General features: G+C 41.2%; 1 protein-coding gene across 2 annotated transcripts in view; it reads left to right on the top strand.

The window, feature by feature from the left end:
* LOC135210924 (carboxypeptidase D-like) overlaps nt 1-17,136 on the top strand; it is a gene marked incomplete at its 3' end in the record, with an annotated part of 572,526 nt that overhangs the window by 265,320 nt on the left and 290,070 nt on the right. For both annotated transcript variants that reach the window (XM_064243890.1, XM_064243891.1), the window contains 2 exon segments: nt 155-240; nt 4,437-4,637. In XM_064243890.1, coding sequence (XP_064099960.1) covers nt 155-240; nt 4,437-4,637 — 287 coding nt within the window.

The raw sequence follows: 17,136 nt of genomic DNA, 5'->3' as shown, positions 1-17,136 counted from the left end.
TTATTTTTAATACTGCCAGTAATTTTTTGTAAAGTTATGGGTTGGTGTTTGAGATTTTTAGGAATACGCCTAAATTTGCAGTACGGTCATCACTGCTAGCTTATTTACTCAGCTTCTTTGGTAATAGTTTTATTAAAGAAAACATATCTTCCAGGTGACTTTGGCGGAGTGATTGGTCGTGCAAATTCAAATAAGATGGATCTGAATCGCAACTTTCCTGACCAGTATTTTACAAATCATGTAAGTGTTCATTTTGTATTTTTTGATTGGAAGAGGAAACTTACCTAAGGAGGATAGGTTCAATAAAACTACCTGTGTTAGATATAGTGCAGTGGTATTTTGGTTTAATGAAAATGTAACCTAGAGTATTTTGTCATTTTTAGTATTGGTTAAATGTGTAACATCTCTTTTGCCTGCTCCATTAGTAATTTTATTCAGCCTCGGCTATAACTTGAAGCTTCCATTTACTGGGATTCTTTCTTCCAATCTCCACTGCCTGAAGAACAAGTAAAAATGTATTTTATTTTTACTTTTGGAAGCCACCATTGAGAATCGGCAGGGTTTAATAATGTGCCAACTTCAATGCAACTCTTTGTAAATGCATGATAGTTACAGCAAATGACGTCAGCATTCAGTTGTTTTTCGTTTCTGTGGTGGTTTATATCAGTACAGGCTTACAATGGCTTCATAGAGATAGATTGTTGCCCCCATTTAGGTTGTTACACTGACAGATATCCATTTCCAAAATTCAAATAATAGTTGCGTATTGAGAATAATGATAATTTCAATAAAACTGTTGTTATACTGTATCCAATCATATGCATGTAATATTACCATATTATCGTATCATAATATGAATAGAGTGATGTGCTATTTGCGTTCTGGTTAAGTTAACATTCTTAAAATAATCAGCTGATTTCATTTTCCAATATCATTATCTTTAGTTGCCAAATGGAACTTGATTCAGAGATACATTTCTTTTGTAGATTATCATAGCTGTGTTTAAAGATTGCAGCTACTTGATTTAATAAATGCAGTAAATTAAATGAAATACGTGTGTGTTTGCCAGTTTCAGACGGTGCTTTTGCCTCCAAAACAAGGCGTCAGCAGTTAGAAGTTTCTCGATCTGTTGTTTTTTTCAGTAGTACAGGATTACAATAGCTTCATCCGTAATTCTGCTCTAAAACCCGGAATTTCTTAGTGGAGGATGGAGCATCATCATTAATACTATTATTGTTAGAGAGAGAGAGAGAGAGAGAGAGAGAGAGAGACAGAGATAGAGAGAGAGAGAAGAGAGAAGAGAGAGGAGAGAGAGAGAGAGAGAGAGAGAGAGAGAGAGAGAGATGCCCTCATTAGGTTGTTACACTGACAGATATGTATTAGCAAAAGTTGCATAGTAGTTGTGTATTGAGAATAATGATAAATTTTAATGAAACACTTGTTTTACCGTATCTAATCATATTGCTTGTATTATTACCATATACAGGTGGTCCTCGGTTATTGGCTGGGGTTCCGTTCCTGGCTGGGCACCATAAAGCAAAAATCACCATTAGCGAAGCATGAAAGTTTAAGAGAATAAAACATAATTATGGCGCCATAAGCGCCGATAAGAGCCAATAAGGGGTTATCTACGCCATAAGTGTCTCAGCGCCATAAAAGCGACTAAAGTATGTTTTACTCCCTTAGACTTTCATGCTTCGCTTAATGGCAATTTTTGCTTTACGGTGCCCCCGACAATCGCTATGGTGCACCATAGCGGACAGTTGGCTTATGGTGCCGATAACCGAATGTGGCACCATAAGAAACCATATTTTTTAATGAATATTCAAGAAAACTGCCATAAAACCGAAGCGCCATAGAGCAAAGTAGCCGATAACCGGGGACCACTTGTATTATGATATTATGATATGAACAGAGCGATCTGCTATTTGCATTCTGGTTTTCTTTACAATCAGAAAATAATCAGTTGATTTCGTTTTACCGATATCATCACTGTCTTTAGTTGCCGAATGGAACTTAATTCAGAGATATTTCTCTTTTGTAAATTATCAAAGCTGGTTTTGAAAATTTCAGCTGCTTTATTTATAAGTGTAGTAAATTAACTGAAGTGCGTATGTGTTTTTGCCAGTTTCAGTCTGTGTTTTTGCCTCCAAAACTTTTGCAGTCTGCTCATTATTTATAGTTCCCAGTTGTGCTGGACTTACGAGCCTTGTTGTTTAATAAAGGCTAATATATTTCTTTGGTAGTACCTTATACTCAAACTAAAGTGTTTTATGATATCAATAGTTCCCCATTTCTGCTTAACATTGGGATTCGTTCCAATTTTAAAGGCATACATTCATGGGGATCTACTTCCAACGGGTATTATTCTGCCAAAAATGATGTCTCAGGCTTTGAGCATTTGTCCTAATGTTTACCATATATTTTTCTTAAGGGAATAAAAAAAAGATTTTTTTTTTGTAATGGTTAACTTTGCCAAACATTTTAAAATATTGAAGATACTGATTTTACTCATTTTTGGTATGATAATTCCAATAATTATTGTTTTTATTTATGTACCAGCTAACTTACATCAGCTGATTGAGTTATTGGGGGCTGTCTTATACAGCGAACATACCTCTAAACCTAAAATTTTACATGTAAGATGGGAATTAGTCTTATACAACGAGTCACCTTATGTTCTAGCATAAACGGTACATGTTTTAACTCATGATGATTTAGGCTAGAATTTCTAATGTTCCTATGATTTTAGAGAATATTATCAGGGGTTGCTACCAGCCTAGGTCATCTCAGACTTATTATTGGAGTTGGTATTATTTTTCTTCATGTAAAATAGAAAACAGTTGTGAAAACAGACTGAGCAGATCTAGGATGTGTTTCAGGGCTGGTATTCACTGTAAAGAATCTTGAACAGTTTAGATATGGCAGTATTCTTGCCAGTGGTATTTAATGATCCTTGGAAATTTATGTTGATCAGGGATGAGAGGAATGTTTTGTTTAAGAGTGTGTACCATTCCCCGTTGTATGCTCGCATGTAATTTTTGGTCAATACTTAGCCTCAAGATACTTTCATCCAAAGTAGAATATTCAGTATGTAGAAACTAGTTAAGTTTTGATTACTGCAAGTCTCAAGATTACCCTAAATTGAAGGCTTTAGGTCATGAGGATTCTCTGAGAACTATTTGTCACTATTACTGAAGTTTAACTTATATCAAGGAAGCTTCATATCCTTCAAGATGATCAAGATCATTTATTGCCAAAGTTCAAGATCTTATGCAACATACAGGACAGGTATACTGCCTTCATGCTTGGTGATTATCTTCTTTTTATCCTGCAAAGAATTGCCTTCCTCCTCTTTTTACCGGTAGCAGGAGACGGATAAACATGAAGGATGCTAGAAAGCACAACTTAAGATATAGGAGGGTACCCAGAAAAATAGCAGTACACAAACAACCTCATGACAGACTTGATGATGGGAAGCACTGCTGCTGCCTAGATGCCCTGCAAACAAGAGTTATGTCCCAAATATTGCTTGCCCAGGATAAAATATAGATGTAAATATTATCAGACAAATTGTGGTAACCCAGTGAGTGCCGTATTGTGAATTCTTTAGCATTTGTAAGTCCTTTGATGATGAAGCCAGCCACAGTTATAATATACTCAGAATTCCTGGTGTATTGGATTTTATGGTTAAGAATCAATGAAGGGAAGGTGTTGATAGAATCAGTAAAGGGAAGATGTGGTCAGAAAGAAAATATGGTAAAATTCTTATACATGTCTATCTGGGTGCTTTGAATATTGTCAGCAGAAGTTGAAAATACCTTTCTGAAATATTTTGTTGCTACATCAACCACTTTCACAAAAGTGATGAAGAATAAATTCTGCTGTAGCTGGCATGGGGTAATTAATTGATTATATGTGTGTTAACAGATGAACATCAGTTATGAAGGTTTGTAGGGATGACGTATGAGGTTCAGATAAACTCATATTCACCTAAATCATCAAAAGCAAAGGATATTGCTGTTTCAGACATATTGTGAGATGACTGGGATACTTTTTTGTATGTTGATGAAATACCAAAGCTGTAGAAGTTGTAAAAACCATTAGATGTTGCCTTCATGTGGAACAACTCTTGGGTAGTTGCCTACATTAGGGGTTGAAATATAAATTATAAATATTGTATCCTTCCTAAAAAATTTGCATTCACATTCTCTTTGGAAAAAAGCTTCAATGCTTCTTCCTAAGGGTTTGTTAAAATGTTACTCATCATTTAAATGGACTTTTTAATTGCAAACAAGTTTGTGATAGAGCTGGCCTTCATACAGTAACAGTATTACTAAAAAAAAAAAAATATTTTTATCATTATCCTGTCATAAAGTCATTATATTTATTTCATGTTTTACTGCACTTTTGTCTGAAGCATTTATTTTTTCCAGGAAAATGAAAAACAAGAACCAGAAACACTGGCTGTTATGAAATGGTGCAAAGAATATCCATTTGTTTTATCAGCAAATCTTCATGGAGGCTCACTGGTTGCCAATTATCCTTTTGATGATAATTCACTGGGTCGAAGTGGACTGCATAGCCCCTGTCCTGATGATGATGTTTTTAAGAAATTAGCCAAAGCTTACTCTTATGTAAGTACTGATCATGTCATTTTCTGTTGTTGTAAAGCAAATGTATGCAACAGGTGATTGCAGCCTTATGTTTTAATGGAAAACTGTAATTGGTAAGCTGATAGAATTGCCTGTCAAATAGGAGTATGAAGGAATTATTTTTTGGTTTCTTATCATCTTAACAATTTGACATATGGAGAGGTGCCAGAGTAAAATCTGGACAGTCACTGTATTATTCATCCTCTAAATGCTGAATGAATGACAGACCATATGTACAAAAATACCACCTTATCTTTATCCATATTATAGGTGAGTACTTGCATAGAATGCACATGAACTTGAACTAATTTTTATTTGGTGTACTTTATGAAAACAAAGTGGTTAGCTCAGTCTTCAGGTTCAAATATTTTTTTTAAACTATGTAAGAAATCCCATGCACATACATATTTCCTTATTTCCTCTGGTAATGTACACACTTTCATGATAGATAATAGGACATCTCCATTTATATGCCTCCCATGATAGATAATAGGACATGTCCATTTATATACGTCCTCTACTCCAAGCCGACACTTCCATGGGCTCTTTCTCTTTCCCACCAACACTTAAAATTTTGCTCTCATCTCGCCCTCATTTTTCATTACAACTATTAAGAATAGTTTTCCTAGGTGTCAGATAATGTTGGATTAAGGGAACATTGAATTTTAATGTTTGTGATTGGCCTTAGTGGACAAATAATAGCTTTGAAAATACGTTGAAATTGTAATTTTTATTATATTATATATTTATAATTATAATAATATATATATATATATATATATATTATATATAGATATACCTACATACATACATACTACATTACCTACATACATACATAATACATAACATACCATACATACATACATACATACATTTATATATATATAGATATTAATATAATACATACATACATACATGCATACATACATACATACATACATACATCATACCATATAATTATATATATATATATATATATAATATTTTAAAAAAATATTTTTTTATATTATATATATATATATATATTATTAATATAATTTAAATTATTATTATTATATATATAATTAAATTATATATATTATATATTATTATATATAATATATATTACTTATATATATATATATTATATATATATATATATATATTATATATTATATATAATATAATATATATATATATATATATTATTTATTATATATAATATACATACATACATTTTTTACATACATACATACATATATATATATCATATATATATATCTATATCATATATATATTATATTATATATATATATATATATTATATTATATATGATATTATATATATATTATATATATTATATATTATAATGTATATATATATAGTCTATATATATATATATATATATATAATATATATATATATATATACAACATACATATACATATATATATTATATATATATATAATATATATATATATATATCTATATATATATGTATATAATATATATACTATTATTATATATATAAATATATATATCTTATATATATATATATATATATATATCTGTATATATGTATATTATGTAATATATATATATCTATATATAATATATATATATCTATATTTATATAATATGGATGTATGTATATTATGTATGTATTATGTATATGTCTATTATATATATATATATAGATATATATATATATATATATATATATAATATATATAGATAATTATTATATATTATATATATTATATATGTATATATATATGTATATATCTAATATATATTATTTATTATATATATATATTTATATATGTATATGTATATGTATATGTATATGATATGTATATATTATATAATATAATATATTATATATATAGATATATATATATATATATATATATGGGGGGTATATATATGTATATATATATATGTATATATATGTAATATATATATACTGTATATATATATATTCTACATAGACATATATATTATACATAAATACATAGTAGTACCTCGAGATACGAAATTAATCCGTTCCGAGGCGCCTTTCGTATCATGAGTTTTTCGTATCTTGGACCACATTTTACATGTAAAATGGCTAATCCGTTCCAAGCCCTCCAAAAACACCCCAGTAAATTTCATAATAAAGCTAAATTGACCTATGAACAATGAAATACTACAACAATTTGGACCATTCAATACCTAAATTAAGAATAAAAATGCAAAATCTGTAAATAAAGTGTATTTTTGTACATGAACTTTCCTGCCAGATATATACATAGCTTACGACTCTGACGTCACGACAGAAAATTTAAAACTCGCGGCACACGCTACAGGTAGGTCAGGTGATCTACCTTACCCGCCGCTGGGTGGCGGGTGTAAGAACCAATCCCCCTTTCCAGCCAGATTTTCTCTGTCGTCCGGCTTGACAGCACCTGTTGTTAAGTCCTCTCGATAGTGGATTTATTCTCGTTGCCGACGATTCTTGGATTGACTATTTTGGTGAAGTACCCTTTGTCCGTTGGCTTGGCATACGCTATTTTGGATCGTTTTTTGGATTATTCTTTGCTTTGTTCCTATAATGGCTGATTCTGAAATTAAGAAATCTTCTATGTTTAGAGTATGTTCGAAGAGTGAATGTAAGGTGAGGCTTCCTAAAGCTTCTGTAGACCCTCACAGTGTGTGTATTAGTTGTAGAGGGAATGAATATTCCTTCTCTAACCCTTGTAAAGAGTGCGAAAGGTTGGATGAGGATGGTTGGAAGTCTCTTTCTTCCTACTTAAGGAAGTTAGAGAAGGATAGGGTGCGTAAGGCTTCTTCTAGGAGCTCAAGTAGGTCGCATGTTAGCGAACTTGATGTTGAGAACCCGATCGTAGACGTAGTTCCTTCTCCTGTTTCAGCCCCTGCTCCCAGCTTTGAACCCGAAGATTTGTGTTCGGAGATGGTTTCTTTGGGAGACGCAGTAAGGAGTAATGAGAACAAAGTACGCTCTTATAGAGGTAAGAGTGACAGTGCAAGTGAACAGTGCAGTGCCCCTAGTGCAGTGGAGGGTGCGTCTGACCGGCTCACTAACGCTTCCAGGCCTAGACCTCTTCCAGACTCCCAGACCCAGTGGAGGAGGAAAGTCGAAAGCCGCAGGAAGGTTAGGGAGAACCCCCACCGGTCAGGCGTCCCCTCGGCAGATCCTGTTGCTCGTTCCCAGGCTGCCTTGGATAAAGCCAAGAAGGAAGTGTTGCGACAGTGTTTCTCGTCGTCTTCGTCGCCTTCTCCTAAGCGTAATGGAGCGCTTCGGAGTCCTCTCGCCCTCTCAAGAGAAATTGGAAGGAACCTTGCGCCCTTCCTTCCAGCCCCGAATCCTTCTCAGAAGAGCCGGAGATCAAGCCTAAGAGAGCCAGGAGATCTCAAGAATCCTCTTCTCCTTTCCGCGCTTGGACCTCTCCTCCAGTCGAAGAGTTTGAAAGATCACCAGCGCGCATCTTGGCCGGCCTGCAGGCGCAGATTTCAGCTTTAGCCAACTCTTTAGTAGGGAGTTCTCGCCGTCGGAAGGACATCTCACTCCCGGTGAAGAAGTCGAAGAAGGACACTGCGGATTTCTCGCCTCCTTCAGGAAGAGTTCAAGAGTCTCGCAGCAGAGCCTCTTACATTAAAGAGAACCTATGAGATCGCTCTCCGAGCAGGCGCTCCTCTCCTACCAGCAGACGTAAGGACCTTGACAGGCGTTCTTCTCCGGAATACCGCTCTCCTAGTTGTAGGGAGGATAGATTCGCTTCCAGTAGGCGCCGCTCACCGAAGAATCGCTCCACCTCTAGCAAGCATCAAGAGCTTGACAGGCGCACGGAGACTAGTAGGCGTTTTTCCCCAGAATTTGTTTCTTCGCCAGAGATTCGTTCGCCTTCTCACAGTCACAGAGAAGATAGTAGGCGCCAAGAGCCTAGCAGGAGACAGACAAGACAATCTCCTCCTTTTGAGCACTCTCGGTCGGACAGGCGCTCAGAACCTCGCAAACGCTTTGCGTCTGATAGGCGCTCTTCTTTGGAAGACTTTTTTTCCTCGTGACAGGTGCCAAGAGCCTGACAAGCGCTTAGAAACGGACAGGCGCCAAGAGCCTGACAAGCGCTTAGAACCTGACAGACACCAAGAGCCTAGCAGGCGCAAGGAGCCTGATAGGCGCTCTCCTCCTACTAGGCGCTCTTCTCCTACTAGGCGCTCTTCAGTTGACTCGGACAAGGATATGGACAGGCGCGCCTCCTCTAGCAGGCGCTCTCCAGTAGGCGTTCTCCCAGTAGGCGCTCTCCCAATAGGCGCTCTCCCAGTAGGCGCTCTCCTAGTAGGCGCTCTCCTAGGAAAAGCTCTCCTAGGAAAAGCTCTCCTCCAGACAGCTGATCTTCCAAACGTCATTCTTCGGAAGAAGGACATGGTGCTTCCGAGGAAGATTTGCCAAAGGATTCTTCGGGTTCCTGTTATAAGAGATTGACTGAACTCCTCTTGCAAGAATTTGGGGAGTCTCTTTCGGCGGTTGCCCCTCCGTCTCCACCTTCCTTATTTTCAACGGCCAAGACTACGAAGATGTCGTCGGTGGTGAAGATGAAACCTACGGTATCAATGAAGAAGGTGCTTAAGAGCTTTGACGATTGGCTAGTCTCTAAGGAGAAGGGAAAGACCGTTTTTTCCTTCCCACCTTCCAAGCTTACGGGAAAGATGGGATTCTGGTATGAGTCGGGGGAGCCTTTGGGTTTGACTCTTCCAGCTTCTGCAGACTCGGACTTCTCTTCATTGGTGGATTCCGTGCGTCGCTCGGCGCTTAATTCTGCAAAGACGACGTGGGGAATGAGCGAACTCGACCACCTTCTGAAGGGAATGTTCCTGGTCCTAGAAGTGTTTAACTTCCTCGACTGGACCCTGGGAGTCTTGGCAAAGAAGACGAGGGATCAAGAGTCTCTGTCACCGGAGGATTTACATTCAGTCCTGTCTTGCATGGACAAGGCAGTGAGAGATAGTTCTCGAGAGATAGCTTCGCTTTTCGGGGCCGGAGTCGTTAAGAAAAGGGCAGTTTTTTGCTCCTTTTTAACCAAGGCGGTGTCTCATGCACAGAGATCATCGTTGTTATACGCTCATCTTTCCCCGCAACTCTTCCCCAAGAAGATTATTAGTGATATTTTCAGCGCTCTTTCAGCAAAGGCGACGCAGGATATGTTGGCTCGTTCAGCGAGAATTCCTAAGGCTTCCTTTCAGCTTAAGTTGAAGAAGGAAACGTCGACCAAGCAAGAGCCCTTTCGAGGAGGCCCTTCTTCCCGCGCTTCTTCCTCCAGAGGAACAAGACCTCCTAGAAGAGGAAAGACCTTCTCTCAATCGATCAGAGCCAAGAAATAGTACTCGTGTCCTCCAGACGGCAGTAGGTGCCAGACTGCTGAGTTTTGCAGACGTCTGGGCACAGAAGGGGCGGACAACTGGTCCCTCTCTATAGTAAAGAAAGGATACCTCATTCCCTTCGTTTCGAGACCACCTTTGACCACTACGCCAAGGGAATTGGTGGCCAGGTACAAAGACCCTCACATGAATCAAGCCCTTGCTCTAGCAGTAGAGCTTATGCTGGAGAAGGAGGCGATAGAGATAGTGAAAGACCCTCTTTCCGCGGGTTTCTACAACCGTCTTTTTCTTGTGCCCAAGAACTCAGGAGGATGGAGACCGGTTCTGGACGTAAGCGCCCTGAATGTCTTTGTGAAGAAGAGGAAGTTCACGATGGAGACGACTTCCTCAGTATTAGCGGCCCTTCGTCCCGGGGACTGGATGGTGTCACTAGACCTTCAGGACGCTTACTTTCATGTGCCGATCCATCCTTCTTCGCGCAAATTCCTAAGATTCATGTGGAAAGGGAAAGTGTTCCAGTTCAGGGCTTTGTGCTTCGGCCTCTCCACAGCCCCTCAAGTCTTCACAGGGCTGATGAAGAACGTAGCCCAATGGCTTCATCTCGAGGGAGTGAGGGTGTCCCTTTACTTGGACGATTGGCTGATCAGGGCCAAATCGAAGGAAAAATGTCTGGAGGACCTTCACATTACTTTGACTTTAGCAAGTTCTCTGGGTCTGTTGATAAACTTCGAGAAATCACAGTTAATCCCCAGCCAAGATCGTATCTATCTGGGGATTCGGATGGTTTCTCAGGTTTTTCGTGCGTTTCCATCCCCGGAAAGGATAGCCCGTTGTGCAGAGAAGGTCGCAACCTTTCTAGAGAAAGATGTATGCACAGCGAGGGAGTGGATGAGTCTGTTGGGGACACTCTCCTCGCTGGAGCAATTCGTTTCTCTAGGGAGGTTGCACCTCAGACCCCTCCAGTTCTTTCTAAATCGGAACCGGAACCGAGGTGCTCTGGATCTAGATTTCGTCTTCAAGATCTCAAACGAGATAAAAGAGGATCTCCGTTGGTGGGCAGACCCTCTTCTCTTCAAGGAAGGCATTTCCTTACGCTTGAAGAACCCCGACCTAGTGTTATTTGCAGACGCATCGGACAAAGGTTGGGGAGCGACTAGGCTCCGGAGAAGTGTCAGGCACCTGGGTGGGGGAACAGGTGTCCTGGCATATCAACAAAAAAGAACTGATGGCGATTTGGTTGGCCCTCAAGGAGTTCGAGCCCCTCGTACAGAAGACTTCAGTTCAGATCAACTCGGACAACACCACAGCCCTGGCTTACATTCGGAAATGGGGGGACTCACTCATTCTCTCTGTACGAAACAGCAAGAATGCTCCCCTTGTGGTCAGAGGAAAGGGAGATAAGTCTCCTCACCAGGTTCGTACAGGGAGAAAGAAATGTCAGAGCAGATCTGCTCAGCAGAAGAAACCAAGTCCTTCCCTCAGAATGGACTCTACACTCGGACGTATGCCAGGAGCTGTGGAAGATCTGGGGCAGACCTCATCTGGACCTCTTCGGAACTTCCAGGAACGCGAGGATAGACCTGTACTGCTCACCGATTTCAGACCCGAAGGCAGTATCGGTAGACACGTTTCTGATGGACTGGACGAACTTAGACCTTTATGCGTTTCCCCCTTTCAAGATTCTAGGGGAAACTCTAAGGAAGTTCTCAGCATCAGAAGGAGCAAGGATGACCTTGATAGCTCCATTCTGGCCCGCCCAGGACTGGTTCACAGAGGTACTGGAATGGTTGGTAGACGTTCCAAGATCCCTGCCACTAAGAGTCGATCTGCTCAAACAGCCCCACTTCGACAGGTTTCACAAGAACCTCCTTGCTCTCAGTCTGACTGGATTCAGACTATCAAGAGTCTGGTCAGAGCTAAGGGTTTTTCGGCAAAGTCTGCAAGAGCAATTGCCAATGCACATAGACCTTCCACCACCAGGGTCTACCAGTCGAAGTGGGATGTTTTTCGACGTTGGTGCAGGAATCAGAACGTTTCCTCCTCCAGTACCTCTGTGACTCAGATAGCAGACTTTCTTATTTTCCTGAGGGAAAAATGCGGTCTGGTAGTCTCGACGATTAAGGGCTACAGGAGTATGCTATCTTCTGTGTTCAGACACAGGGGATTAAACATCTCTGAAGACAAGGATCTACATGATTTAATCAAGTCATTTGAGACCGGTAAAAGGAACTCTTGTTTAACCCCAAGCTGGAACCTGGATGTAGTGTTATCATTTTTGAGATCCTTGAGATTCGAACCTCCACAATCAGCCTCTTTCAGAGACCTTTCTATGAAGACCTTGTTTCTCTGCGCTTTAGCTTCTGCTAAGAGTGTCAGCGAGCTGCAAGCTCTAGAAGGAGATGTTGGGTTCCAAGGAGACTCAGCTGTTTGTTCGTTTCTCCCGTCTTTCTTGGCCAAGAATGAAAACCCCTCCTCCCCTTGGCCCAGGAGCTTCGAAATAAAAAGCTTATCCTCTTTAGTTGGAGTAGAAGAGGAGAGGACTCTTTGCCCTGTAAGGAGCCTAAAGTTTTATCTCCAGAGGAAGAAAAGACTTGGGGCTAACTCAAACAGCCTATGGTGTTCTGTAAGAGACCCCAGTAGGCCTTTATCAAAGAATGCCCTGTCATTCTTTATTAGAAACCTTGTTAAAGAAGCCCACGCATCTTGTAACCAGGATCAGTATAGACTTCTTAAAGTCAAGGCGCATGAGGTAAGGGCCATCTCGACGTCTTTGGCTTTCAAGAAGAATATGTCCTTACAAAACCTCATGAAGGCGACTTTTTGGAGGTGTGAGTCAGTCTTCGCCAACCACTACCTGAAAGACGTAAGAATTACGTATGAGAAGTGCTTTGGATTAGTCCCGTATGTATCGGCGGATTCAGTGCTGGGGCAGGGAGCTGAAGCATATCCTTTTTAAATATTTTTTCCCTTATTGTATTTGTATTGTGCTTTTTGGTTGTGGGAAGGAGGATGCAGGAGGCACCTCCTTCTTTCGTAGTTCTAACATTTGTGTTTTGGTTAGGTGATCGGTTTGTGCTTGAAGCTCCTTGCATTGGTAGTGGACAGGCTCTGTCATTTAAGTGGGTTGATCCCCTTTGACAAGACCCTAACTGGATTCTACCAAGTAAGCGGAGTCAGTTCCCATTGGTAGACCCAAAGAGTTTTTCAGCTGTAGGTCACGCCCTCGCTGTAACTCTTCAGGCAACGCAGACTTGTAGACAGTAACTATGAAGTCTTCTGCCTAAATCAGGTAAGAACCAAGGGTATTTTTTATTCCTTTAATATATGTTATCTCCCCTTTCTCTGGACTTAAATGTCTCTTTCCCTCCACCAAGGGTGTCAATCAGCTATGTATATATCTGGCAGGAAAGTTCATGTACAAAAATGATATTGTTAGTATACAATAAAGTTTTGTACATACTTACCTGGCAGATATATACGATTGATGGCCCTCCCAGCCTCCCCTCAGGAGACAGGTGGAAGAGAAAATCTGGCTGGAAAGGGGGATTGGTTCTTACACCCGCCACCCAGCGGCGGGTAAGGTAGATCACCTGACCTACCTGTAGCATGTGCCGCGAGTTTTAAATTTTCTGTCGTGACGTCAGAGTCGTAAGCTGTATATATCTGCCAGGTAAGTATGTACAAAACTTTATTGTATACTAACAATATCATATTAGTGTACAAGAAATATTATTACTGTAATGTAAAATGTGGAAGCTTACCTTTCGAGTGAGGCTATCTCCGAAAGTGGCGGCAGAGGAGGAGGAGGACAAACGGCAGATACGTACACTTAACTTTATGAAACACAAAAAAATGTCAGAAAAACAAACTAAACTTTACAAAACACATTAACAAAACTGTAACACTCTTAACACTTAACTTTACAAAAAACTTAAAATAAAATTTATTTTGTCTATTTTTGATTTTTACGTTTCTTCTTACTTTTTTATACTTTACGTAATTTCAATTTCTTCACCACCAAATGGATGCCAGTCCGTTTACGGAATTTTTCGAACCACCCATGAGAAGCCTTGAACTCTGGGGTTGCCGTTGATGTCCCCTCTCTGCCGTCGTCTTTGGCTTGGGCAATCAAATTGCCGAAAATAACGCTGGCCTTCTGGCAGATTGCCGTCTCGGTTATCGTATCGCCATCGATTTCTTTGTCCTCGATCCATACAAGAAGCAGCCTTTCCATTTCATTATTCACATGGCTCCTCTTGTTGGACAAAATAGTCACGCCCTTGGAAGGTGTAGCTGCTTTGATGGCTTCCTTCTGCTTAAGGATGGTGCCTATCGTCAACGGATTTCGGCGGTATTCCTTAGCGATCACACTCAACCGCAAGCCAGCTTCATACTTTTTTATTATCTCCATCTTTGTCTCCATAGAAAGCATTCTCTTCTTTCTGTGAACTTCAGCAACTTTCTTGGGACCCATGACTATATGTACTGTACGTAATTAATTTGTTCATGAAACTTACCTGTCAGATATATATATAGCTGTATTCTCTGAAGTCCGACAGAATTTCTAAAACTTACGATACACGTAGTGGGAGTTGGGTGGTTAGTACCCATTCCCGCCGCTGGGAGGCGGGTATCAGGAACCATTCCCATTTTCTATCAGATTTCTTCTGTCGCCGGTGTCGTAAACAACTGTTTACACACCTCCGCCTCAGGATTTTGGAAAACTTTTCATTGGCTTGAGTATCCTCTTGACTTTGGTTTTTTGGTTTTGGATCGATAGCTTGGCATACGTGACTTTGGACTGTTTTGAATTTGGCTTGGTTTTTTTCCTTAAATATGTCTGGATCTAGTTCGGCTAGCGCCAGGGTGTGCTTGAAAGTGGAATGCAAGGTTAGGCTACCAAAAGCCTTGGTTGATCCTCACACATTGTGTAAAGGGTGTAGGGGGCAAGTGTGTAGGTATGATTTGCGCTGTAATGAGAGTGAAAGCTTGGATGATTTACAATGGAAGACGTATGAATCCTACATAAATAAATTAGAGCGTGATAGGATCAGGAGGTCTTCCTCCAGGAGTAAGTCGGGTAGCAGACAGGGTCTTAATGTATCCCCTTCTAACCCTCCTTTAGATTTTGTGTCTCCTAACCCCGTAGTGTTGCCTTCGGGCCCTCAAGTGGTGTCTGCGGAGGGTAATGCCCTTTCGCTTATTCTGGATTCATTGAAGACGCTTGAATCTAAAGTGCTTGCCCTTGAAAACAGGCAAACTAAGTGCAATGATAGTGCCCCTAGTGAAGTGGAGGGGGCGTCAGATCGGCCCTATAGCGCCTCTAGGCTGGGACCTCTGCCGGACTCCCAGGACTCAGGGAGAGGGCATGTCGAAGGCCGAAGGAGGGTTACGGGGATCCCCCACCGATCTGACGTCCCTTCAGCAGTTCATGTGGACGCTTCCCAGGCTGCTAAGGAGCGTGCTCGAGCACGTATCCTGAGAGATTGTTTCTCGTCTTCCGACACGTCCTCCCCGCGCAAGGGGTGGGAATCTCGTCCGGATTCGCGACCTTTGAAGAGGACTCTTCAAGATCTAGACGCTTCACGTCATGCTGTGTCTGAGTGGCATTCTTCTCCGGAAAGCGTAGCATTTCCTCCCCAGAAGAAGTCTAGGATGTCATCGGATGATGACGCCCTCGAGCGCCCCAGTCGCTCTAGAGCCAAGGCTGTTCCTGGGAGAAGGAAGAAGGCGTCCCCTCGCCCCTCACCTTCTCACAAGCGCAGCTCGTCTCCGCGTAAGGAGACTTCTCAGACGGAGATCATCATTGCTATGCAACGGCAACTGGACGCTTTACTTAAGCAGAAGAAGACGGTTCCTCGTCGCAAGAAGGACGATAGACTTCCGATCAAGAGAACAAGACAGTCTTCTCCACCTGCGCCTCTTTCGTCCCCGTCTCCTGATATTTCGCCCTCTAGGCTTCGTTCTGCTCCCCAGGGTTCGTCTAGAGGTGACGGTAGACGTCAGGTTAGAGAGAGATCCCATCATGCTCCTCTCTCTTCTCGTCGAGAAGACGCTCGGCATTCCGACTTCGACGTTTCTGCTGGCGACGAGTTTGTTGCTGTCGGACGAACTTCAATGCGTTCTGCCCCCCTTCGACTTGAGCGTGTCGACGCTCAACAGGACGCTCGTCGGGTAGCAGGCCAGGTTTCTTCGCGGGACGTTCGTAAGGACGCTTCGCTGGACGTTAGAAGAGTCGCTACGTTGGATGCTTCTTTTGACGCTTCGCTGGACGCTCGGTCGGACGCTGATTTGGACGCTCGGAAGGACGCTAGGTTGGACGCTCAGACGGACGCTAGTAGACGTTGTCGTAAGAGCTCTGTGGACGCGAATGTGGAAGTTCGCTATCACTCGGATGATGTTCCCGAGGCTTTGGGTGACGCTTCACGTCTGCCTACTTCTTCACGTTCTCCTCAAAGGGTGATTCCTGACCCTGTGACTGTTAAGGATCCGTTACCCTCTTCTTCTCGTCATCGTTCGGACATGAGACTTGGAGCGAAAGGACTTTTGCCTCTTCCGTCGGATTTTCACTCGGGTAAGGAAGAAGGAGAACTAAGCGGTTCTTCTGAGGATGTTGACGAAGAACAACCTTCGAAGTCGGCTTCGTCAGACTACCAAGTATTGGCACGGCTACTTCGTGATTCGTTTGGTGATACTTTCCAGCCTTCTGCCCCTCCTTCTCCTCCTTCACAGTTTTCGTCGTCGAAAACAAGCAAGACTCCAGGTTTCGTGAAAATGAAGACGTCTTTGTCTACTAAGAGAGCTTTCCGGAAGGTTAACGCCTGGATGGAGTCTAGAAAAGCAAAGGGAAGGACTACTTTCGCCCTGCCTCCGTCTAGACTTAGCGGTAAGGCAGGGATGTGGTATGAAACAGGCAAAGATTTAGGAATGAAGGTTCCTACGTCTGCTCAAGGAGATTTCGCCAGCGTGGTTGATGCCTCAAGGAGGTCCCTTTTAGCCTCAGCTAAAGTGTCATGGACGACTTCCGAACTGGACCATCTTTTGAAGGGACTGTTTAGGTCCTTGGAAGTCTTTAACTTCTTAGACTGGTGTCTCGGAGCTTTAGACAACCAGTCTCGTAA

This window comes from Macrobrachium nipponense, chromosome 4 (assembly GCF_015104395.2).
Source record: "Macrobrachium nipponense isolate FS-2020 chromosome 4, ASM1510439v2, whole genome shotgun sequence".
NCBI lineage: Eukaryota > Metazoa > Arthropoda > Malacostraca > Decapoda > Palaemonidae > Macrobrachium > Macrobrachium nipponense.
The sequence above is the reverse complement of the archived record's forward strand: the minus strand, read 5'-3'. Positions and strand labels throughout refer to the sequence as shown.